The following is a 25,446-nucleotide window of genomic DNA, read 5'->3' on the forward strand; positions in this document are numbered from 1 at the left end:
AAACTTTCCCTAAAATTATCCCAGTAGCTTACAAAAGTAGATTAAAAATGGTTCATAATGCTTCCTTGCAATATATCAGCAAGTTGCATGCAATAAAAACAGACAAAAGGTTGCACACATATATCATGTTTTGTGAGTTTGTGTTACAGATGCTTGCTGTTAAGGACAACTTGGCTTTTTTAAAGAGGGGAATATTTCATAGGTTCCGACCTAGAATCATAGAATTGTAGAATAGGAGGGGACCACAAGGGTTGTCTAATCTAACCCTCTGCAGTGCAGGAATATTTTATCGAACATGGGGCTTGAACTCAAAACCCTGAGATTAAGAGTTTCATGCTCTACTAACTGTGCTATCCCTGGATGTATACAAGTAATTGACATTTCATATGATGATCAACAACCGTTGGAAACTTGCTTATATCAAATGGTAGGAGAAACTTATGAACTTATTTTGTCGTTTCAGTTTACTGATCAAAGAAACCACTTTTTCATCTCATAATGAGAAATTATTTAAGTGCCAATAAGGTGTTGTGTAATTGTGAAATTCAACCAAATATTATCATCTTTATACTGTGAAATATGAACCTTCATATCCTGGAAGTTGTCAACATTTCTCACTTCTGCTCACTGAAATCTAATAAGTGGTTTCACTGCTTGTTCTCACAAGCAGGAAGAAGTTGGACATCTTTTTCCAGCTCATATTTTCAGCATTTATTAAAAATGTAAAGATAGGTTGCAGCCACAGTGGGTTAGTTGTACTTAGTTCTCATTGAAATAAATGTGAATAATTTGTTATGATTTGAATCCTTTTGATTTCAGTGGGAGCAAAGTGTAACTAGATTAATCTGCTTCTAACCCAATATGTACAGATGCTGATTAGCCATTTCAAACTTACTTGATCTCCCTTTAGGCATTAAATGCAAGTTTCTTTAGGTTGGGGTCTTTATTTAGATCCAGTACATCTTCAGATACTTTATTTCACAGAACTGTACACATTTTATTGTGTTACACAAAACAGTTTTAACATCATAACCTTCAGTTGTTAAATGGTTAGATTGTTCACCAGGTGTTACTAATATTTACAGATCGTAATGCCATACATTTTGGATTGGTTTTGTTTTGTTTTGTCTCTCTGGAATAGGGATGCTTCCAGAAAAAAAAATATTGGGCCAGTTTGTCATGGGATAGGACAAAATTCCATTCCATCCTGTTTCTGCATGGGTTTTCAAAGACAAAACTAAATTTCCTTTAAAATCCAGAAGTTTATGACATAAAAATTTGAAAAGAATGTGAGGTGATCCAAGAGCTGCATCTCTGTCATATTTTGATGTATTTAAAAAGTAATTCCAGATGCTTAAGAGTTGTTTGATTATATGTGAGATTTCTGCCACCACATGCATTGAAATGAACCCAGCAAGTCTGAGAGTGATGGGTCTGGTTGACATGCTTTTGCCCTTAAAGGAATTTTAATGTACATTTTACATATTTATGAGTAATTGGACATCCCCTTAGTTTTAGGGGCAATTGAGTGTAAAATGCATGAAATGTATGCAAGGTTTCCCTGAGAGTAACATCACACCATCAAGACCCGGTGACGTTTGCCAGTTTTATTTCTACACATGTGATGGCTGGAGACCAGCACACTTTGTAGTGCCTCTTAGGTGGCTGAATTAACTCACAAAAGAAACAGATAGGCAAAGTTCAGACTACCTTACATACAAATCTGTAAGAGAATGGGAATACAGCAAAGCACAGTTTTGGAGCAAGCCCTTGCTCTGATCTCTGCATTCATCCTCCTGGCCAATTTGATCAAAGGTGTCTACTTTAGGACCACAGCTTTCTAGATTCCTTCCTCCCCCATCCATGTGCTTGAGAGGTCTTGAACAGCATTTTTATGTAAGGTTGCCACCTACTGTTGTATTCTATTATGTGCAACCTAAGTACTGAAAAAAAAGTTATTACTGAATTCAATTTTTGTAACCAACCACATGCTAATAGTACTCATTATAATTCCTCTCTCCTAAAACAGTTCACTGTAAAACAAAACAAAACAAAACAAAAAACCCTCTCCAAACAAACTTTAAGCTACTAGGGAGTAAAGACACTTTTGAGCACAATGTAGTTTATTGTTGAAAAACGTGTTTAAAATTGCACTGTCTGTCTGCACTGTCTATGTAGTATTATGTCTATGTAGTCTGTGACATTATGTCTATGTAGTATTTCTTTATTTTGAAAGGACAAAAGAAGTAGATTGGCAGCCTTATTTTACCACCCGGCTCGTAGATGACTTTACCACTCATCTAAGAGTATTCAGAAAAGCTCAGCAAAGGATAACAGAGAAAGAGGATCAGATTACGGGTAATGCCTACAACTTTCATATGTTGTGTTAAAATTTGTAATTTATTGAGTTGTGTAAAAGGTAGCCTACAGCTATTTCTCAATGCATTCAGCTGCTGTTATCTTACAGATAAGAGCTTAGTGTGTGCATTATCTTCTTTTACAGTGGTTTTAATTGCCACAAGTGCCTTAGTTTGGCATTAAATATGTATCTACTAGTAATAAATAAATATCAGGTTTAAACATTATGGGTTCCGTTGTTTGACACAAGAGTGCAAGTTGTCTCCACTCATATTCCTCCTGATTTCTTATTCTCCTGCTCCCCAGGAAGGGTTTTTCAGGGAGGCAAAGGGAACAGGGAGCACAGTATTGTATGCCAGCCCTCTTTTGTCTTGACAGAAGTCATTGGGCAAGATGGATGCTCCTCCGCAGTAGAAGCTTTCTTTTCTCTGTCTAGAGATAAATGTATTCTGACTGGTAGCTTGAACAAGTCTGCTTGAAAAGTCAGGTCAGGTGATTCACTGGTTTTTGGATGCGATAGATTTGGTCTTCTGGTGATTTTCCCAATTGAAAGAACTAAGTACTTAAACTGGAAACTTGTGGTATCAGAAATACAAATTACAGTACAGCCTGAACTCTAATGGTTGAGAGAGCAGTTGCTTCCTGTCACACAGACTTCCATTTTCAAGGAAAGCAGTTGTGGTGATTATTCTTTGTATATGCTACCAAACACAAGGACCAGAGTTCCTGCTGTGGCTATTTCCTGGCTTGGAACTCTTGGCTTCTGTTTTGACTGTAGTGGAAGTGCACACAATGTAGTCACTGAACTGAGCTTTAAGATTTTCCACATTATGAAATACATATCTTGTCACACATGAGAAATGAAAATTAAATTGCTAAGCAAAATTATATTTAAATAGTTCAGAAGTTTTCATAGAGGTTCATTTGGAAAAAGAATCTCAGTGAAGCTGATGTGCTCAAATTTTCCAATTCTATTTAGATGGGGCAGAAGACCTTGTAAATACTTTTTTTGAAGTTGAAGTTGAAACGGAAAAGAGAGTTTGTCGTGATCTCGTCTGCACATCTCCCAAAGATGAAGAAGGTTTTTTCCCCTTGCTTTCTTCAGTTATGTTGTGACTAAATCAGAGCAGCAACTAGTCTCCTAGAAATAAACTGAGATTTCTAAGTGGATCATTGTTAATCCCTCGTATTCAATTAAGTGTACTTTTGCTACATAGTTTTGACATTGAATTTTGTTATTAATTAGTAGTAGGAATAATATATTTGTAACAGAAAAATAAGATGCCTTTCTATTAGTTTAGAAGTGAGACTTGTGGCTGAACATTATATATTGCAACCTAATATTGTATTCCTAGAAAATTGTTATCAATAAGTGATTTTTCTGGATTATTGCCATACAAAATCTGGTGATGGCATTTATTGTAGTATATAATGATTTCTATTACTGCTTAAAATACTTGAAAGGAATATGTTTAACACAATATTAGAATTTGTTATCCACTGTTTTCTTTTATATCTTGTACCTTTAGGATTCCTAAGGGATCTGTGTGAAGTTTTACTGTATTTATTGCTACCTCCTGGAGACTTCCAGAACAAGATCATGAGATATTTTGTCAGGGTAAATTTAGTTTCCTACCCTACTCCAGGAGTGTCCAATACTCCTTAGCCTAGGAACTGCATGATGTTTATATAATCAGGAACCATAAGGTTTTTATATCTAGATTTGTCTGGTAATTAAAGCTTTTGCAATTCTCTGTTTAATTTCCGTTAATCTGTTTTTAAGGTATAAATGACTTAGGTTGCTACCCTGTATCTACTTACCGCACTTCTGAGAAGGCCAATATAGTCTTGCTCTGTTAAGTATGAATGTGGTGTGTGCAACAATTAAAAATGAAATGGCATGATTAAAAAGACCATTAAAATGAAATGGCATGATTCAGTCCACCACTGGGTACCCAAGCAAAGAAGGTTCCCACAACTAAAGCCCAGTTTTCTCCTTGCCACCACTACCACCAGATAGGTATACTCACCACTTGTATATGCTCATGTTCACTCGCTTTGTGTTTGCTATTAAGGGGTGGCCAACCTGCCATGGCCAAGGGGAGGCTAGATCAAGTTATTACTACTTATGTTGTCTTCCTGTATGTATTCTAATATACATACAAGGGCAGGAAGGGCCTTTGGAAATATGGGTGGAGCTGCTGTACTCATGGTGAGCTGGATCACGCCCGTTATACAAAGGGTGCATCATACAGTATTGTACCTTTTGGAGGAGCAAAAGAAAGAGGATATTTTAAGAGAGAAATAACTTCTAATTCAAACAGTCAGTTAACTCTAAATATAGAAGAGTGAAGAAAAGGCAAGTCTGAAAATAGTACTGAAAAAAGCTTTAACAGAATATTCATTTGCCCAGTAGACTGTGGAAACCTTCCTTGGGCACTAAATGAACCATCATAATTTAAACAATGTTAAAATATTAACAATGCAACATGTATATGGTATTCATAGTCATTAGTTATATTAAACCTATGTTAAAAAGTAAGCAAATTAATAAAATTAATCCTTAATCTTAAAATTAATTACATGTGCATTCAGCAAACCACATAAGAGCTGTTGTATGGTAATCTTTTTAAATTAATATAATCCTTGATCAAAATAAGTTCCATTGAATTAAATGTTTCTTAACTTCTGAATAGACATGTATAGAATTGCACTATTTTAATTTATTTACATATATAGAGCAATTTACAATTATAACATTGGCTTTGCACTGGGTAACTATAGTCTTAATGAAAAACAAGTGCATAAGAAATGGCTGAGCTTAATTTGTTTTATGTTTAGTACAGGTGAAGGGCTACCTTTACTAAGACACACTTTGCATTCTTTGAATTATGGTTTGTCATTTCGTTTCCCCTGAGGAAGGTTGCTGCTGAAATGCATTTGGCAATTTATTGTTTTATTATAGAGTTCCTTACACTTCTCAGTACTATTTTCAACCTTGCCTCTTTATTCTTTTCCTGCTCCCTCATGTTTGAATACAGATCAGAAAGGAATTCCATCTTTAACTTACATATTTAATTATGTTTTGACTTGAAGATGGAGCTGGAATTGTGGTGGCAAGCCTTTCAAGATGCCTAAGTCCTAGAGTTCTTGCTTGTCAGTCACATCATAAATTGGGGGAGGAAGGAATTTATATTGGTTGGTAGATTGCACTGGAGAATCAGTCAGAAGGCTCTGCAAATATCGGTTTATTTGAGAACCTTTCTCCCTGTGCTATAGAGGGAGGTCACATCTTCTATTGTATCCCATTAAGTACAAAGCAGAACTTGCTAATAAGACTAGGATTCTCCAGCCCTGCAGAGTTGCCAGCTATGACAATTAAACCCATATCTCCTGTTTGAGCAGCTCAGCTACTTCTTACCCCTGACAGGACATTTGTAAGATTACATTGCTAAACATGAGCCCTTTTGTGATTGCAATAAGGCAGAGAACAAGGCTGTGCCTGTTGTCCCGTCACCACCAGCAATGCTTCCTCTTCTCCCTTCCCCATCTATGTATTGAGATGTCTGCAATAGAAAAGCCTGCTGAAAACATGTAGGCACTCCATGTGATCGTTGAGCATTCCAGATCATGATGAGCTTCTGCATGTCTTCAGCAGAATTCCCCTTCCTTTACTAATATTTGGATAGTGGAGCGGTTGCGAAGGTGGGTGGGTTGCTGCTGGGCTGCTGGAGTTGGGATGAAACTGACACAGCCCTGTTCTCTCTCTCTCTCTCTCTCTCTCTCTCTCTCTCTCTCTCTCTCTCTCTCTGTGTGTGTGTGTGTGTGTGTGTGTGTGTCTTTCTGTCTCTCCGTGCCCTCTGCCCCCATTATTATGATTGCATGGAGTAAAAGGAGCTTGGCCTTACTGGCATTCTCTGAATCAAGGGAAGGCGAGCCTGCTCTATTTGAGTGCTTTTATGTCAGTTTGAGTTTGGATATAAACACAGTGGAACCTCGGAAGCCAAACACCTTTGAACTTGAACGTTTCAGCTCCCGAACGATAGAAAACTGAAAGTGATTGTTCCAGTTTTCAAACAATTTATGGAAGCTGAATGTCCGGTGCGGCTTCCGATTGGCTGTAGGACACTCCTTCAGCCAATCGGAAGCTGCACCTTGGTTTTCAAACTGTTCCGGGAGTCTAATGGTCTTCTGGAATGGATTAAATTTGAAAACCAAGGTACAACTCGAATCTGCCTCTTTGAAGCTGACAAGGCTTCGAAAAGTGGCTTTCTGGAATATTTTTTCTAGAAAAAGTTGATAGAGAATTTTATTTCTTGTTTAATTTTCTTTTTATTTGACTTGTTTTGTGTTAGTTTTTGTTTTAGTTGAGGTCTGGTCAATTTATTGTTCCTTATTTTTCAGGAAATCCTTGCTCGAGGAATTCTTCTTCCATTAATAAATCAGCTCAGTGATCCTGATTATATTAATCAGTATTTCATATGGATGGTAAGCTTTTTACGCTTGAACAGTATCTTTAGAATGTTTGTCTATGCACATAGGGCTGGTTTACATATCACTTCAAACCACAGTTAAGCTAAACTAGGAATTAAAGCTGCATGCAAAGCTTGATGATGATACACCCACTTTGCTTCTCCTCCATTCCTGGCACACTGCAAGGAGCTAAGCAACGGTTGGCCTTGGTGCTTGCATCCGACCCCCGGCTTATAGTCTGTCCCACCCCCCCCCCCCCAAACACCCCTAAACTTACAATTAGGGTTTGCTGTTAGTTTACCTCACATGGTTTGTCTGGGGAAGACAAACCACATGCCTGGGTTTGGACGTAACACTAATCTCAACCATGACATAGGTATTAGCAGAGTGGCAGCAGCTGCAATCTTTGCTCAATACACCATCCTACTGTGTGTTCACCTGCAAAACATAGTTAAGCATAACTGGTTAGAAGTGAGATGGGACCCAAGCCATTAAGTTCTCATTTTTTAATACACTTAAATAACAACATATATATTGTAGAAGTTGACAGTGTAATCATTAAAAAAACCCACCCAGTGCTGTTTATCTCTTGTAATCTCTTCCTAATTCCTTGAAGCAGCATTAGTAGGAGTAGAACATAGTTTGAAATCAGGAGAATTGTTCAATGTTAATAACAGGAGAATGAAGCTTGGGTTATGAAGGTTATTGCTTAGAAGGTGCAATGATTTAACGAACACCCAGTTGAGGGGAACTTAAAAAGGAAGGTTGGACTGTAATGCATTGAAAGGAACTATGTCTTGATACATCAGTCTAGTCAGCTTGAGAAACAGTAGATTAACATGTATTATCTTTTTCCATGTTCATTAGATTCGTGATTCAATTTGCAACTATGAGGCCTTTATGAACATTATTAAAGTAAGTGACAAAGTAGGGGAGTTGGAAGCAGTAAGGGATAAAGCAGCAGAAGAACTACAGTATCTTCGATCTTTAGATACAGCTGGAGATGGTTAGTATTTAAATTACATTTGCAAATTAAAGCATCAGTAACACACTACTTGGTTTAAATATGTAAAGGACTGAGAATTCTTAGTTTGAGAGCTGATGCATGGAGGGAAAACCATATTTGCATGTGTGTTTTCATAAAATGTAATTCCCCTCTCCCCTTTTGAATGGCTAGGGAAACTGATCTAAATAGGGTGACTTTTGATAACTTTTGTTCTTTTAAGAGGTGTACTGGATTAGAAGGCACAGAAAAGGAATGCAAAAGCACCTTTTTTGTTAATTCTTACCATGCTAGAAATGATGAGGACACTTTGGTAGCATTTGTTTACCTAGCTTGTTTTCTATGCAACAACCTATCAGTAGGCTACTTGTATTACCATGGGGTAACTAGGGTTGCTGGTGATCTGCAGAAAGCTATACATTAAGTTCATAGATGAACAGGTTTTTGAACCATACTGACTCAGTTCCAAGACTCCATTTTTAAATGGACCACAGAAGATAGATAGTGGCTTTCCTAATCGGAGGCATGATATGGAATTTTAGAATAATGGTTTTCCAAGTCTGGAACTTTTGTGTATCTAGAAGCTATATCTGTTCATTCTTGCCCACCTCTGGCTCTCATTAATTCTGCATTGTAGAGCTACATTTCTAGTGCTAGACTGACAGATTGTCTCATTTAAAATTGGTTACTTAAGCAGTTCAGGAAAGAGGATTGAGAAGGGGCTATTATGAATATACAAATGACCTTTGGTTTAAATTGGATTGTGCCTGGTTCAAGGACTTAATATGTTTATCATTCTTGTGTAAAATGTATTATTGCAGATAGGTTTTTAGTTCTTAGTGACTTAAAAGTTTATCCAGAAAATTTGCAAATCTCACCTATATACTTTTAGTATTTCAGAATAGTGGCCATTATTGGTAATGGTGCATATACATTGTTTTCCAAAACAGTCACGTATTTCTGCAATGTGTATTCTGTATATTTACTTATTTTGGCCAGCTTATTCTACTTCTACTTAGCATTGAACAGGGAAAGGGGCTAGGCAAGGGACTAGCCCCAAAACATGAATTAGAAATCCTGTTCATTCTAGACCTGGCTTGTGAGATTTCATAAGGCATAGACTGTAGGCATGAAAGTGCATATTTGCATACGTAAGGGCTACATGTAAAAATACAACCAGGATGGAGTAATTCTGTACCTCAGTAGAAAATATTGTGCAATCATGGTTGTCACAGCATCAGATGATACATGCAACCTTAATTGTGGGGCTGAGTACCTGAGTCAAGATATAAGTGCAAATAAAGTTACAGAACTGCATTTGTATCCTAAACTATAGTTTTTAAAAACCAAATGAAGAGTTTTTAATATTCATTTAATTTTTGTGCCATTTGTTTTAAAATGTTTATGATATCACTTTCTAAAAATATTTCTAAAAGCTGGCAAATGGAATCCAAAGGCAAGAGTGGCTTGATGTTACATCTCTCACTTTGCATTGTTAGTATTTATTTAAGTTAGTGAAACCAATGACAATTTCATTGGCTTTAAAAATAATAATCAATATATTCCTCCATTTGTGAAACCACTGCTTCAGTGTCTCTTGGTCATCTTGTTTCTGTGCAGACAGCTTTAAGCAATACTTATATTGTAATACCCCGAATACTTCCCGTCTTTTTGAGTCTTACTTCTTAGTGTGTTTGTTTTCAGATATCAACACTATAAAAAATCAGATAAATAGCTTATTGTTTGTGAAGAAAGTATGCGATTCAAGAATACTGAGGCTGCAGTCAGGAAAAGTAAGTGTGCTTTCTCTGTTAGAATGTGTTAAAATCAACCCAAGTATATACGTATAATCTATAACAGGGATGTCCAACAGGTCGATTGGGATCAACTGGTCGATCCCCGGTAGGTTTTGGCTCTTCCTTCCATGCCCCGCCCTCTAGGTCACTAGAACGGAAGACGGAGTTTTCTTAGTGAGGCTGAATGTCTCATTAGTGATCTCTCATATTTTTGACCTGAACTCCCCCCCCCCCAAAAAAGGTAGATCACTGCCACATTTTAATTGTGCAAGTAGATCACAGTCTCTTGGAAGTTGGATGTCCCTGATCTATAACATCACTGGTCCCCTCTCCTGGGTCACTCTCCTGGTCCCCTGCCTCTGCCCCACACTGACATGGTGGGAGTTCCATTCATGTGATGCTCTTGCCAGAGGAAGAAAACATGCATGATGCTACTGAAATGGTTTTACTTTGTGATTGTATGTTGATTTTAATCTAGGAACCTATTAACATGATGTGGTCTTTATCCAGGAAATAGATACTGTGAAACTGGCTGCAAACTTCGGAAAACTTTGCACAGTCCCTCTGGACACCATTCTTATTAACAATGTTGCACTACAATTTTTTATGGGTAAGAGAACAGTAGTTGTGTATTTTTAAAACTATGAAATGCCAGCATAGACTGCAGTAGGCACGAATGAATGCCACATCTACTTCAGTACCAAACCTTGCTGTCCATATTATACAACACAGATGAGCAGAACTTTTTTTTCTTTTAATGTGAATGGCTCACTTAATTTCAAGGCTAAAGAGCCGCAGTGTATTCTCAACTCTGTCATTTTTAAAGTAGCATGATTCCTTCCAGAGCAGCAAGGAAGCAGTAGATAGGACTTAGGGAGCAGGATGTACATACCAAAGTTCAGAGCAATTTGTTAGTAAATATGCTGAGCATATAATTTTGATTATAATCTGATCCAAAATCAGCATCACAAGGGAAATTATTTGGGTAGGATATTTGTATATCCTGGCGTGCTATGGTCCATGGGGTCACGAAGAGTCGGACACGACTAAACGACTAAACAACAACAACATTTGTATCCTAATGGATATGACTGAATTATTATTTGTAGATTACATGCAGCAGATGGGCGGCCAAGCACATCTCTTTTTCTGGATGACCGTAGAAGGATACAGGGTTACAGCACAGCAGCAGCTGGAAGTACTATTGAGTCTTCAGAAAGATGGAAGGCATCAGACTACAGAAACCAAAGGCCTATTAAAGTCAGCTGCAGTTGGAATTTATGATCAATATTTGTCAGAGAAGGTAAGAATGGGTTTTAAAGGAAAATTAAGTTGTATGATAGCTGTATTCTAAACGTTTGTTTGCATGGGCACCTTAAGATCAAGCTGCTGAACTTCAGTCCAATATCTGAAGATGCAGAAGCCCTGATGAGCTTAATAAAATTGATCTACAGAGAATCAGTCTTTACTTTTTACTCAGAATAATGTCCTTCATTTTCATTCCTTATGTTTGGCTTTGAGCAAGTCAATTTGAATTTGGGGATTCAGACCGAATGTGACAAAGTCCTTAGTTGTTTGGTTCCCTTTTTTATTTCTCTTGAAGAGACACAACTAACACACACACATTTTAGATACATTTTAAGAAGCACATTAAATTAAATGCCATCTATAGGCACCATGCCCATCTTTCTTCCTTGGCTAGTGATCTTGGTTTGATGAAAATAACTCTTGCAGTCTTTACTTGTTAGGTGTCTATCTTGAGCTTTATCCCCCCCCCCCAATAATAATTTCAGTTTTATTTTTTTACAAATTGATAGCATTAAAATAAGGTCTAGTGGTGCACAAATTTATTGAGTTCTCTATGGCAGGCATCACCAAGAGTCGATATTGATGATACCTTGGTTGCAAAACTGGAAGAGAAACTGAATAATGAGGATCCAACCCCCGAAATCTTTGATGAGATTCAGAGAAAGGTATAGTATGCTAATTCTCTTTTTCATATGTATTGGTGGAAGATGGTTGCTAAGAACTGATTTTGTTGATTTTTGATGAAAATTCAAAGTTATCCTAGAAATATTGCAGCATTTCCATTACATGCAACTCATAGCTTTCTTTCTGTGGCTCGTGGCAGATGTAAAAGTACCATACTACTAAAAAAATGGTGTGTTTCCCACATACGAATTCTCCCTTACTTCCTTTTTTCAGAGTCAACTAGGGTGCCATGTGGAGTTTGCTCTGAATTTAATCATAACTGGACTAAGCTTTAATTGGGGCGTACCCAGCTTCTCAGTTCCAAAATGCACAGCAACAAATTCATCAGCAGCTCAGCAGACTGGAGAGTCCTGGGGGCAATTTTGTGTGGATAAAACTTTTATTAACAGCATGACAGAGAAATTGCTTGGCTAGTTTAAACATTGACCCAGATTTTAGACCAGAGCTTTCCCAACTGTGTCGTGACACATCAGTGTGTAGGTGTGTCGCATGAGCACTCCCCACGCTCCTCCCGGGGATGGAAAGGGGTTAGCTTAACCTGTGGTTTGCTAGTAAAACTTAATTACTCTGTCGCAAAATGATGATGCATGTCTAAGAAGTGTGTCACCAACATGAAAAGTTTGGAAACCTCTGCCTTAGACCTTCATTAGTTAACTGCTTTAGACCCTCATTAGTTAATTAACTATGGTTTGGACGAAAAGGGAAACTGATTCAGTACAAATTGAAAACAGAAGCTTTACAGTGCTCATGAAGAGAAAGGGAATGGGAGGTGGGAAGTTTGTGAGCTGAAGGCTTGCCATGACTCATGCACCTAAAGCCAAGCTGTGTTCTGAATTGAGATACTCAGGTTTATAATTGGGAAAGCAATGTAGTTCAACCCGGTAAGGCCTGCTGTTCTTCCTTGGGTGCTCTGCCACAATTTAGGAGACCTTTGAAAGTCTAATCTGATTGATTCCATAATTGTGAGTAATACTGAACTTTCAATTCCATAAGGTATATGATATGATGCTCCGGGATGAACGGTTCTATCCTTCATTCAGACTGCATGTCCTCTACGTCCGAATGCTTGCTGAGCTAGATATGCTAAAGGACCCTAGCTTCAGAGGATCAGATGATGGTGAAGGGGGTAAGTTGTGAACCACCCTGTGATCTTTGGATGAAGGGTGATATACAGATTGATTGATTAAATAAATAAATAAATAAAAATAAAGTGTATTCCAGACTTTAATTGTTATGTTTTATGCTTATTTGTGATATAATTGCAGCATCAGATTTACTGTGTGATGTTTTTTAAATCTGTTTAAATGTTTGCCCCGTCTCATCCTGCATGCCCAGTAACAATTTAAGAACCAAGATATATGTTAAGTCCAGTAAAATGAGATCAAAGTACATTAAATCCCAACCTGATTACTCAGTTCCAGTTTCCAAAAGGAAGCCCACATTGTGTGTTTAAGATGACAGGCACTGATATGTCTTAGCAGAAGGAAGTTTCACTGTTGGGCTAATTGTGGGCCATATGCATAGGACTTTAAAAACGTGCAGTCATTCTGCACTGAGCTTGCATCGTGCATGAGTAGAGAACAGTTTCCTTTGTATAAACTATACACTTTATGGTATGGAAGATAAATATACTGTATAAACATCACAAAATATAAGTATTATCTATATCCAATCTCTTTCGCCCTGGTAATTATGACATGTTGCAAGCAGCCCCTTAGTAAACTGCATATCAAACTTTCTTGCAAACTTTTCAAGTCTGTAGCAAAAAGTCTGTAACTTGCTCAATAAACGAGCACTCAAGTGTGATTCTACAATTTCTTCCCCTCGTGCTTTGTCATATTAAGTCCTGCTGTATGAACACGTATTGTTGTGGCCCATCCCAGATAAGGAAGACACACATCTGATAGTTAACTCTATTGGCAACTCTATTTGCAGCAGGTTCCACAGTGCTCTGGATACACATGCCCACATGCTTATAGCCTCTAGGCAGCTGTCTATAGGTCTAGAACCTGCAGAACAGTTACAGTAGCTGTGGGGCCCCTCCCCTCCTCCAGGTTATATGCCTTCCTCTGATGGGTTGTGTATCTGCAACCCAAGACTTCTACTGCATGGAAGTCATTAAACTTTTTACCATAACCATTCCTGATTTTATTAATATGTCAAATTGGGTAATATTACCATATATGATAGTAGTAGATAAATAACAAGTGTGCTTTGCTGCCACCTAGTGGTATGGATTAGTAATACCTTTAAGTTTTAACATTAGGGCCACACTTGCATGCCTGCTAATAAGAGTTTACCATATTTGTTCTAATCTAATTAGGAATACTGTGATGCATGCAATTTTCAGGTTAGCCTAAAATTCATCGTTAAGTTAAACTATGTGGATATCAGTAATGTTTTGTAATTAGATTTTAGTTTACACTTTCTATTCAGGAAGAAATCCTAATATGTAACACTTTACATGTTAACTTGCTTAAACATTTACGTTTTGACGTACAGTTCTGTCTCCTATTTCGACAGAATCATTCAATGGTTCTCCGACTGGCAGCATTAATTTGGTAAGTGTGTTTTTTCAACTGTAATGTTGGCGGCAGTAGCAAGGTGGGGTAGGGTAGGGGGAACAGGATTCTTTCCTTGTGCTGTCTTCCAAATAAAGATTGCCATCCGCGGATCTTTATCTGACAGGGGGAAAACATACAGGAGGTTGTATAGCGGTGTCATTCAGTAACAAAAAGTAGTGAGGATATCAATAAGAGAAAGGTCATAGCTATGACAACGGTATCCTTTGGCATCTCCTTTTCTGCCCCTGCTCCTGACTCTTAACAGAAATTAGTTGAAGCTTTCCTACAATTTTTATCCTGGCCAGGAAAATTTCACCCACCTAAATTTATGTTGGGCTTCTGCCAAAGATAAGGATAGTTGCAGGGAAACCGTAGCAACATTTTTTGGGTAGCATTTTCTATTGTCATTTCAAACTACAGACACGCTCCCACATCCCACACATATGTGACCACATTTACGTAGGCCACTGCAAAATAGGCCTCATCTTGCTCAGGACTGCTGCCATTGATCGACAAGAAGCAGGGCGGGAGGCACCTTCTCCCTACCTCTGCTGCACATCCATGCCCCCATCCTGGCACCAGTTCTGCTTGGCACCCTTCTCAGCCCTCACCCTCCACGGCTGTCGGCTGCTACTGCGCATACTGGCTCACACAGAGGCAGGCAGGCAAGCTTGTAAGCTCGGGACAAGCTGGGCAGTGGCCCCGGGTGAATCTGCCTCTCTCCCGCTCCCTCTCCCTCATCCTCTCGCTCTCATCCCCATTCATTCTCCCTATTAAAGTGGGGTGCTCCCCACTTTATGTGATTTCACCTATGCCCACGGGGACCTGTAATGCAATCCCCGTGTAAGTGGGGGACACCTGTAATTGTTTAATTGGGAGATTATGTAACTGAAGCTTTACTTATCTAATTAATGAGAAGCAAATTTAATTGATGCTGGTGGGTTTTTTAAATTTTTATTTCTAGTGATCTTTTTTTGAAGCTAATTTATTAACATATCAAGGAGAGGGATATGCTAACCTTTCTTTCAGGCAAGCTAGTTTACTGCCTGGAGGGAATTCTTTTTTTACTTAGAAAGTATCCAGAAATACGGTTTCCCCTCTACAATCTCAAGTGATTGCATTCCAAATGAAGACCTCATTCTCAGTATTGTGTAGATCTGCTGTAAGTTACAATTTAGATACCAGCCTTAGGAGGGAATTGTTCAAGGATCGGTCTATTGGCTACTTGTAGCTGTGATACCTAAGTGGAACCTCCATATCCAGGGAAAGTATACATCTGAATACTGGGTGCCTTGGACAATCATGGGGCTTGACCACCATTTTTTATCCTTGCTTGCAAAGTTCTAGAGGCATCCACTGTAGGCTTTCAGAAATAAAATGCTGCACAATATTGGCTCCTGGTTTGTCAAAGCAGTTCCTCATTCTTGCTAAAATTGTGACTGTGGCTATTCTTCTTCTAGTCATTGGATGATCTTTTAAATGTGCCTGCCGATGAATCAATACAATTACATGCATATATTTCAGATACCGGTGAGTTCAGTAGTGATGCTTTCTCTTTCAATATTTGGTCATACTATCATGGCTGTTGTGTTACTTTTCTTCATAAACCTTGATAAACTCTACTGTCATGTACCTCTTTTAAATCTAAATACTTTCCGTCATAACGTTTTCATCCTCATGATCTCTGCCTGCTTGGTGTGGTTATTGGTATTCACAAACCCCAGGAACAAAGAACTGCTTAAAGCTCATGAAGGGGCTTGATGTAGCCCAGGCATCCCCAACCTTCAGCCCTCCAGATGTTTTGGACTACAATTCCCATCATCCCTGACCACTGGTCCTGTTAGCTAGGGATCATGGGAGTTGTAGGCCAAAACATTTGGAGGGCCACAGTTTGGGAATGCCTGATGTAGCCCCATAGATTTTAAAAGTTTTTTTTCTTTGAGCAGCTGCCACACCACCCCTTCAAAACATATTATCAATAGCTTTTGAAACTTTCCTTAGTTTTAAAACAGTTTTCCAGGCAAGCCTACAGGCTTCTTGGGGTTACGGAATTATTTGGAGTTCCTTGACTCCTAAGCCATTCTAATTTGGGATCCCCCCCCCCGTATTATTAAAATGTGATTAGTTGTGTTGAAATTCCATGAATGCCTTAGACTATTCAATATAAGACTGCATTTGTTTCATTTTCCTTTAATGTACAATAATGCCACCATTAAATTGCATGTATTGCACCATAATTTCATTTGTTCACATCTAACATTCACCTTCTATTTATATTAAGCAAACATTTGTATTATTATAGCACACTCAGATATTTTTCTTAAACAATAAAGAGGGATGGGAACAGCTCTTTTCATTCCAGGCATGAATACTAGCAGCCATTTTTTCAGCTGTGATTTGGAACTCTTTTTAAAGTGTTGAATCTGTGGGGGGTGTTGTAGTAACAAGGATGTCCACTTACACAGTGGGTCTCCCCACCCCCCCCACCCCCAGATCTGCTTCAGAAGTTTGTAGGAATGTTTAGGGGTGCATGGAAGGACAAATTTCACAAACAGAAATTATTGATGGAAAGATTGCCTTAGCAGTAAGTTGGATTACAAAATAAAAAGAGCTTGAAATGAAAATATGCCTAAAATTGAAACTGAAACATGCCTGTAAGTTAAACGGTCTAATATTACAGGCAAATCATCACTTACGTGGGATTTCCCTTCCTGGCTGCTGCAAGTGGGGATTCTCCTGTTCTGCCCCCCTTTTGGCACTGAAAACAGTGTGCATGTCAGCTGGGGCACTCATGCTGGTCGTACACAAGTGGGAAGATGCCTATAGATGCTATTATGCCTGCGTCCATTCAGTAATTTTTATGTGATTTCACTGCCAGAAATGAATGAAATAACTTGTATGCAGCTGCATCATATACTGTTAGTCTGGTATACAGCATTTGGTTGTACAAATAGAGCCCTCCCACCTCCTTCCCAAAGCTGGGAAGGTGCTACTTAGACTTTGGGAAGGAGATTGGAGGACTCTAGGATGCTGTCAGACCCCCCCACGCCTCCTTCCGAAAGCTCAGCACCTAGCTCACCCAGCTTTGGGAAGGCAGCACAAGGGTCGGAAGGGGTGTCAAATGTTGTCAAGGGCCACCCAAAAAGGCCTTGAAGGCTGCATGGAGTCCTCAGGTTGCCGGTTGGACTGCCCTGATCTAGACAAAAACATTTTGCTGAAGTATCTCTTGATTATAGGATGTTATGATTTCATACACAGAGCAAGGCAGTTTGTTTCCCCCCCTCAGTTTGCATGTCCGTTTTGTCTCCACTTCCTGTCATTTCCAACATCTCTTCATTTCATGTCTCTTCTGCCCTTTCGCCTTCCTCTTTTGTGTTTCTTTTTTCTTCCTTCGTTTTTTTTGTTTTAAATTGCTAGTTTATGCTGATTATGACCCATATACTGTGGCAGGAGTTTGCAATGACCACGGCAAGACATACGCGCTATATGCTATCAGTGTTCGTCGTCGAACCCCAAATGGTGATGAAGTATGGAAAACATATCGTCGCTATAGTGACTTCCACGACTTCCACATGAGGATTACTGAGCAGGTAATTCCAGGTGTGGGTGGGAAAGACCCCCATCTGAAATCCTTTAGAGCTGTTGCCAGTTAAGAGTCATGCTGCCCTCCAGAGGTTTTGGACTACAACTCCTATCAGCCTCAGTCAGCATGGCCAGTAGTCAGACACGATGGGAATTGTAATAAAACATTTGGAGGGCATCACATTGGCTACCCTTGATCCAAATGGGCCAATGGTGTGACTTGGTATCAGGCAGCTTCCTAGGTTCTCATACTACTACAGAATTGATATTTAGGATCACATTACTGTGCAGAGAAGTATCTTGTATGCTCACACACATATGGAAAAAGAATGTGTCAGGGAGAAACCCAAGCCAAATCTATCCTTGACATTTTCATTTCCTGTATGTAAAGGGTATCTTGTGTTCACAGATAAACGGATAAGACTAATGGTCCTTTATCCTGCATGCTTGAGCATTCAGTTGCATGAACCCACATTGTTAGCCCGAAGTGGTACAGTCTAGAAACAAGTTGTTCACTTGTCCACTTGATGCTCAACATTCTTAGCATTGGTGCAGATGTAACATTCCAGGTGTTTCCCATCACAGTTAGTTCTGGGGGTGAGTGTGGGAGCTTCTTCCTGATTTCTTAAATAAAGTAAATAGATTGGAAGTGTTGCATGTGAAATGGATCCAAAATGTATTTATGAAATGAATACATAGTAATTCAGTTTGGATGTAGATGTTAGGTATATATTTAAAATAAAAAAATTATGGGTTCTTTTCTAGTTTGAAAATCTAGGAAGTATGTTAAAGCTTCCTGGTAAAAAAACATTCAACAACATGGACAGAGACTTCTTAGAAAAAAGGAAGAATGACTTAAATGCATATTTGCAGGTATGTTGTTATATTCAAGTTTTTCATTATGTGTGCATTAATAGTTTTTGTCCTAATTTGATCTCTTGAAAATCAGCAAAGTTCATAACTCAGAAGGGCTAATATTTGTATCCAAAATTGTTTAGCATAGCTGCAAGGCATTCAGATTATTGGTGTTATTTTTTGGGGCACCCATCTGTTTCTGGAGACAGTGGAGGAGTGCGCTTTTGGGGTGAAGTCAAACTCAGACTGTTGGCAGGTTGCAGTGCCTCCTGTGGCTGTAGAGATTGATACAGGAGAGACATGTTTTGTTGTGGCTGGGGAAGATGAAGAAATTATTAATAATTGTGGTAATAGTAATTATGTTTTGATATTGGTATCTTCAGTATTTTGGAAACCTGATTTGGTTTCTAAAATTAAAAAAGTGTTCGAAGGAAGCACATAAGGTAATGTTAATATAACATAGGGGATCCAGCCTTGCTACTGGATGCTCAGATAGCAGTTGTGGCCAGGAGAAGCTTTGCTCAGCATAGTCTCATATTCGGTGCCAGCTTCTGTTGAGGCTGAACCTAGCTACAGTAACACTCATGCCTGGGATAAATTAAGATTGAACTATTGCAGTGTATTCTAAAGCTATTTGTGAAGTGCCCTTGGAAGATTTTAGCAGCTGGGCTTCCACAAGATCATGGCTGTCTGAGGGTACTACGCTCATTTGAGAACATCTGCACTGGTTTCCAATTAGAGCTGCCCCCTGAAAGAAAATCTGCTCTGAAACCACTTCAAGGGCCTAGAAAGTGTGCTATCTTAGCTTGGAGCAACATTGTGCTTCATCTTGGGTACACTAAGCAGAGGGCCACCTTGGTTCCAGAGCCTGGGAGGGCATGGTTCCCCATTGACTATAATGGGGAAGAAATAACAATAATAATATTTTTATTATTTATACTCTGCCCATCTGGCTGGGTTTCCCCAACCACTCTGGGTGGCTTACAGCACATTTAAAAATTGTAAAACATCAGACATTAAAAGCTTCACTAACAGGGCTGCCTTCAGATGTTTTCTAAAAGTCAGGTAGTTGTTTATTTCCTTGACATCTGACAGGAGGGCGATCCACAGGGTGGGCGCCACTACCAAGAAGGCCCTCTGCCTGGTTCCCTGTAACTTCACTTCTTCCAATGAGGGAACTGCCCTCTGAGTCCCCCGGAGCTGGACCTCAGTGAATGATAACTTGATATGTTACAATTGAAAGTGTTTACAAGCATAGTAGTTCTTTTTGATGGTATGAAACATGTCACAATCTTCTAGTGGCGTCATGGGGTCACTGGATTGGGCTCTGACTCCACCGTGATCATGAGGCAAGAGCAAAGACTCTGGGAAAGTGGGTGGCTTCCATTCAGTTTTTTTTTTTTTTTTTTTTTGCTGCTGCTTGATCAAAGCCATCACATCGCCTTTAGCTTCTGTTCTTCTTACATTTCCTCAAGCTATTTTTTCCCTCTTTCTACAATTCCTTCATAACTTTGTGAGACCTTTTATCTTATTTCCTTTCCATTCACTATCCTTCAAAGAAATTGGTACTGACCTGAAGTGTAGGTCTCTGACATCATGGCGTCAGTGGGGCCACTCCCTAATATGGACTGCAATGTGCCTCTTCATTTTCTTACATGTTCTATGCCCTGTTGTTCAAGGGGAAACCGGGCATCTTTTATTTCCTTACTACCTGAAACTCTGATGAGTGTTTGAGCTTAGCGAGTCCATTAAACTGTTTGGGAGCCCATAAAACTGATTGGGAGCCACCCACTTCCCCAAAGAGTCTTTGGTCCTGCCTCGTGATCAAAGTGGTGTTGCAGCCCAATCCAGTGACCCCATGACACCATAGAGGTCAGTACCAATTCTACTTTTAGGCACAGTTTCAGTTGCTTTTATGGAAGATGCCTTTAAAATGTGAGAGTAAAGGTACTCCTGTAACCTTTATATTTTTAGACGGAATTGGAATAAATGTACAGACATACTTGCGGACTGAACTGGCCAATTCTGCTTAGGAGAAGGACTACTAGTTATTTTAGGGAGCAGGAGCTATGCAAAAGCATTTAAAACATCTTATTTCTGCTGTGCTGTAAAGTGTTTTATCATTCAGAATCTAAATGCGCACCTTCCAAAATTACCTGCCTCCTTTACTTCTTAGCTTTTGTTAACTCCTGAAGTGATGAAATATTATCCAGCTTTAATACACTGTGTGTATGACTTCTTGGAAAACAAGGCATACAGTAAAGGAAAGGGAGAGATTGCTCGGAAGGTAAGAATATTATCTGTTGCCTAGCAGGGCTCAGTGATGGCTGTTGTCCTACAACATTGTGCACAATCAATCAATATAATCTGTTGTTCATATTGTATGCCCTTTGTTGTTTAGCTTGTATTACATGATTTATATATGAATGGACACGTGGCATAAATGTAGTTTGCAAGTAAGGGGTTGTTGTTGTTTTGAAACAGAAGCATTTATTTATCAGCAAAGAAGCCAAACTTGCAGAAGAGAATTGTTGTAATACAAAAAGTTTCTGTATTGTTTATAAGTTTGCTATCAAGCCTGAGATGCACCTAGTGTTGAAAGATGTAAATATCCCTTCCCTTTTATTTACCCTGAAATCCTCTGCCCATTCCAGGCACCACATGCTTCATGACTCCAACCACCTGCTCAAAAGAGAGAATGCATGTCTCCCTCTAAGGCTGGTTTTTGAGGCTGTTTCACATCAAAGAGCAAAAGGAGCTAAGCACCAAATTTTAAAATGCAGCACTTTGTCAAAGTTGATCGTTTAGTAATTGTGCTTGAAGTAGATCAACTTGCAGATTTTACATGCTTACTTACCCCTTTTGCCCTCACAATTCATTTCTATAAATTAGGCACAGCTTGCTGTGCTAGTCTAAAAAATTAAATTTAAGACTGAATCCCTATTGTTCTTAAACTTTTTCATTTGAACAGAACAGTTAAATTAGTGCATATTCATATTGCGCCATGGTTTGTGCAGTTCCTATCAGCTCATTTGCATGCCACTTAAAAATGTGTGGTTTTCTTGTTTGGCCAATCTTACTCTTTCAAAATAACAAATAAATGCACACAGGATAACATTTTTCTGGTTTAAGGGCAAGGGTCTATTATCCTCAGTAGCTGTAGTGTGTACACTTCAATGGATGAACACTTTAATTTAGCGTGCTCTCTCTCCCTCCTCTCCCTTTTATTTTCTCATCTTCTTTTTGCTGCAGCTTCCCAAAAAGCTGCTCTTAAGGGTGTTGGGACTTTTTGGAACAGTATGAACTTTGGGTTGGGGGGATACATACAACAGGAGGGGAAAATCTGAGACCTCCCCCTGTGTGGGTGGAGATGTCTTCTGCTTGAGCAGGAGCTCTCTAGCTTCCATTCCATTAATATTATTCAGCACCAGTAAACATGGTACTTTGCATAGTAATGTTACAAAAGCAAATCCCTGTGGATGACATTTCTCTCGGTTTTGATCGTTTTCAAAGTCAGGCCATGCATTTTACAAAATTAGCCTTACTGATGCCTGAAATTAACACAGTAATATTTTTTCATAGTAATGGCTTTGTATTACTGCTCTCCAAAACAGTGTGATGTTTTCAACACACATTATTGGATGACTGGAGTCATATCCTCATAGATTTATGCAATCGTGGTAAATGTTTTCCTCTTCAGATGGACACATTTGTAAACCCACTGCGTAACTCTATGAGAAATGTTTCAAATGCTGTCAAGTCCTTCCCTGACAGCTTCGCAGAGGGGATGACTAAAATGTCAGACAACATGGGCAAAATGTCAGAAAGATTGGGACAAGACATAAAGCAATCATTTTTCAAGGTAAGAATGCATTGAAGTAACACACATTAGACTTGGTTCCATTTTGGGCCGCCTCATTTAAACATGATCAGACTAGGCAAAGTGTGAGGTAACAGTTATGCCTTTCTTTTTATTTGGAAGAATGAAAAAAAATAACCTAGGAAGGAGTGCATAAGAACATAATCCTGCCAAAGTCCTTCTGGACACATGGACCCTGTGCAAACCCAAATCTTGCTTGGGGTCATTTCACCTTATACACGTAATGTTAAACCATGGCTTAGTGATACTTGCAAGCCAGCACTGTAAAATGTGGCAGAGTGAGTGAAACGTCTGTGGGTTCAGATACATAGATTAATACAGCTGCTACCATCAGTTGAGAAGCTTGATTGTTAAGTTGCCAAATGTTCTCTTAAACAGAGCGCTTGGCAACCGTGGGCCATCTTCTTCACGAATGGCGCATCTGTCGTTTCTTTTAATCATTTTTGGCCTACCAATATACTGCTGAATATGCACTGACATCACTGTATAGGGTAGTTTTGTTTCAAAAGACATGTAAAGCTCCCTGATGTTGATGTTAGTTAATTTAGGGTGGGCCACTACTGAAAATGCACACTCTCGTTCTTAATTTCAGAACACTGTCTGTGCTCCAGCACGTTCCTCAAATACTGCCAACTTTGCAACCCTTACTAAGTTACCAGAACACCTAGGCTTATTTTAACATAGGTCTCCTCCCCACATTCCCACTTATTGGCTGCAGCCCAAAGCTTTTCAGTGCTTCAGTGCTCACACGATGCTCTGCCTAAGTTTTGGCTTGCATCAAGTATCATGTGGGCATCAAGAGCTCCATGCGTACACTAGAGATGCTGGAGAGGGGAGACAAATGTCTGAAGCAATTTTTCCTCCCATCCCCCCCCCCACAGACCTTGCTTTCCATCAATCCCCTTGCCCACCCTTGAATAAAATATATTTATTCCATTTAGCCTTGCCATTGCTAACCCAACACTTCTGCTGTGTCACACATTAATGCATCTTTCCCAAAACGGAATATTTCAAGTGTGTAAAGTTAAAATAAAACAATGCAAGATGAGTATTTTATCTCGATTTCCCCTTTTCTCCCCCCCCCTTTTTAATTGTGTAAATATTGCTGTAGAGCTGGGGCAGGGAAGCCTGTGGCGTTCCAGAAGCTGCTGGGTTCAAATTCCCATCAGTTTCAGATAGCTTGGCCAATTTCCGACAGGCCACAGGTTTCCCCACCCCTGTTCTAAGGTCAGCAATGTAGGGCCTTACTAACCTTTAACAAAATGCACCTGCATAGTAATAAACAATATTGGAACCTTTTCTTTAAAAATGGACTAAAGTAAAATATGAAAATGCAGATTAAGCAGTAGTTTATGCCTTTAGGAATAAGGCATTTTAGAAGCATAAACTATTTATGTTATATGAGATTTAAGCAAAAGCAAATCTTATTTTTCCATTATATTTTATAAATTGTTACAAACAAATCCCAAAGAAAAAGTTACTTATAAAATGATAAGTGTCAGAATGCAGGCTAGTTGGGCTTTTTGTCATGTTACTATTAGATACTCATAATGCAGCTTAATTTGTTACAATACTTTTTTTGGATTTTTATTAAAGCAGTTTCACAGTACTATGTCTTAGCAGATTTTATATCAAGCAGTTAAAAGTATTTTATGAATAAAATATGAAAAAGTTCAAATTTTATGAACTAAAGTTCATAAAAGGATTGGTTTTGAATTGAGTTTCAGAATTCTATGGCTTTATAAAGGATTTTTTTAAATCACTATTTCTCGCTTTCAATAATTTCTCTTTGGGATTTAGGATCCTCCTTTAATCCAGAAGACATACGTTGATCCTAAGCACTGCCGTGTTGCAGCACAAGTTGAAGACAATGTGAGTTTGATAGTTGCTTTTAAACTAACCTCACTTTTATACACATACACTTTTTATACACATACACTTTTATACACTTTTATACACATACATGTTCATGTGTACACTCTAGAGTTTACCCATGGTATTACCGTGAATCAGTGGTGCCTAAATATGTAAAGTCCTCTAGTTGAGGTCCCAAGAACAACTATAGGCAAGCTGAAAGGCAGCATGCTTCATGGGATTCCCATCGCCCTTTGATAGCAACCTTCATGCCTTATTTAAAATGTATAGGAAATCTAAGTTTTGAAGCCTGATTGCCATGTCACATGGGGGATTCCTGTTAAAAGAATGTGACCTTGTGCAAAGCGTGCAAATCTACTTGAATAGTTCTTTGGATCCCGATAAAACTTCATTATAAAACGTGTGTGTGTGTTTTTGTGTGTGTGTTTTTGTGTGTGTGTTTTGTGTGTGTGTGTGTGTGTGTCCCACTCCTACAATATTCAAATGATCAACAAAGTCTGTGTCAGTTCTATTAAAAAAATGGATAACTTCCTTTACTACATTTTCATAAGAGTTTGTTATAGTTCCATGACCTCAAAACATTAAACAACTTCTTTGGTCATAGATGTAGTTGAGTTTCTTATTAAATGCTCCAAAGTGAGTGTATGTAAGAATATGAAGGTGAATATTAAAAGGCTATGTCCCTGGTGTTCTCATAAACTAGGGAATTTCTTATTTGTTTGAAACACTGATTAAATATGTGAAGATCAGTTCAAAAAAATCTTTTATCTTTAATGAGGACAGAAGGACCATAAGATTACCACTGATTATATGCAGATTTGTCATGGTCATAAATCTGCACCTGTTCTACACTTCACATCTTTTTCTTGCCACATCAAAGCATTCCAGTCTGTATATCTGAATACTGTCTGCTGCTATGATTTTAGCAAATCCCCCCGCCCCCTTCTTTAGGAGCATTTCATGTTTTCATTGTTTTGATCATCACAGAAAGAGCTTATATTCAGTTCTCTTTTGTTGCTGTTACTGATTTTGATTTATGGTGCATCATGCTAGTATTGGGAGTGTGAA

The 25,446-nt window shown here is 38.7% G+C and overlaps 1 protein-coding gene across 5 annotated transcripts in view; it reads left to right on the plus strand.

The window, feature by feature from the left end:
- Positions 1 to 25,446, plus strand: part of SNX13 (sorting nexin 13) — a 59,492-nt gene that overhangs the window by 26,511 nt on the left and 7,535 nt on the right. For 2 of the 5 annotated variants that reach the window (XM_088653969.1, XM_088653970.1), the window contains exons 6-22: positions 2,237 to 2,358; positions 3,338 to 3,439; positions 3,888 to 3,976; positions 6,763 to 6,846; positions 7,699 to 7,837; positions 9,539 to 9,627; positions 10,141 to 10,240; positions 10,740 to 10,933; positions 11,499 to 11,603; positions 12,616 to 12,748; positions 14,146 to 14,183; positions 15,647 to 15,716; positions 17,637 to 17,776; positions 18,534 to 18,641; positions 20,800 to 20,910; positions 22,324 to 22,485; positions 24,304 to 24,375. In XM_088653969.1, the coding sequence (XP_088510095.1) occupies positions 2,237 to 2,358; positions 3,338 to 3,439; positions 3,888 to 3,976; positions 6,763 to 6,846; positions 7,699 to 7,837; positions 9,539 to 9,627; positions 10,141 to 10,240; positions 10,740 to 10,933; positions 11,499 to 11,603; positions 12,616 to 12,748; positions 14,146 to 14,183; positions 15,647 to 15,716; positions 17,637 to 17,776; positions 18,534 to 18,641; positions 20,800 to 20,910; positions 22,324 to 22,485; positions 24,304 to 24,375 (1,858 nt within the window). Of the gene's footprint in view, positions 1 to 2,236; positions 2,359 to 3,337; positions 3,440 to 3,887; positions 3,977 to 6,762; positions 6,847 to 7,698; positions 7,838 to 9,538; positions 9,628 to 10,140; positions 10,241 to 10,739; positions 10,934 to 11,498; positions 11,604 to 12,615; positions 12,749 to 14,124; positions 14,184 to 15,646; positions 15,717 to 17,636; positions 17,777 to 18,533; positions 18,642 to 20,799; positions 20,911 to 22,323; positions 22,486 to 24,303; positions 24,376 to 25,446 lie in introns of all 5 variants that reach the window. The other 3 variants (XM_088653968.1, XM_088653971.1, XM_088653972.1) reach the window with 3 other exon arrangements.

The sequence above is a fragment of the Zootoca vivipara genome, chromosome 11 (genome assembly GCF_965207765.1).
Source record: "Zootoca vivipara chromosome 11, rZooViv2.hap1.1, whole genome shotgun sequence".
NCBI classification, from domain to species: domain Eukaryota; kingdom Metazoa; phylum Chordata; class Lepidosauria; order Squamata; family Lacertidae; genus Zootoca; species Zootoca vivipara.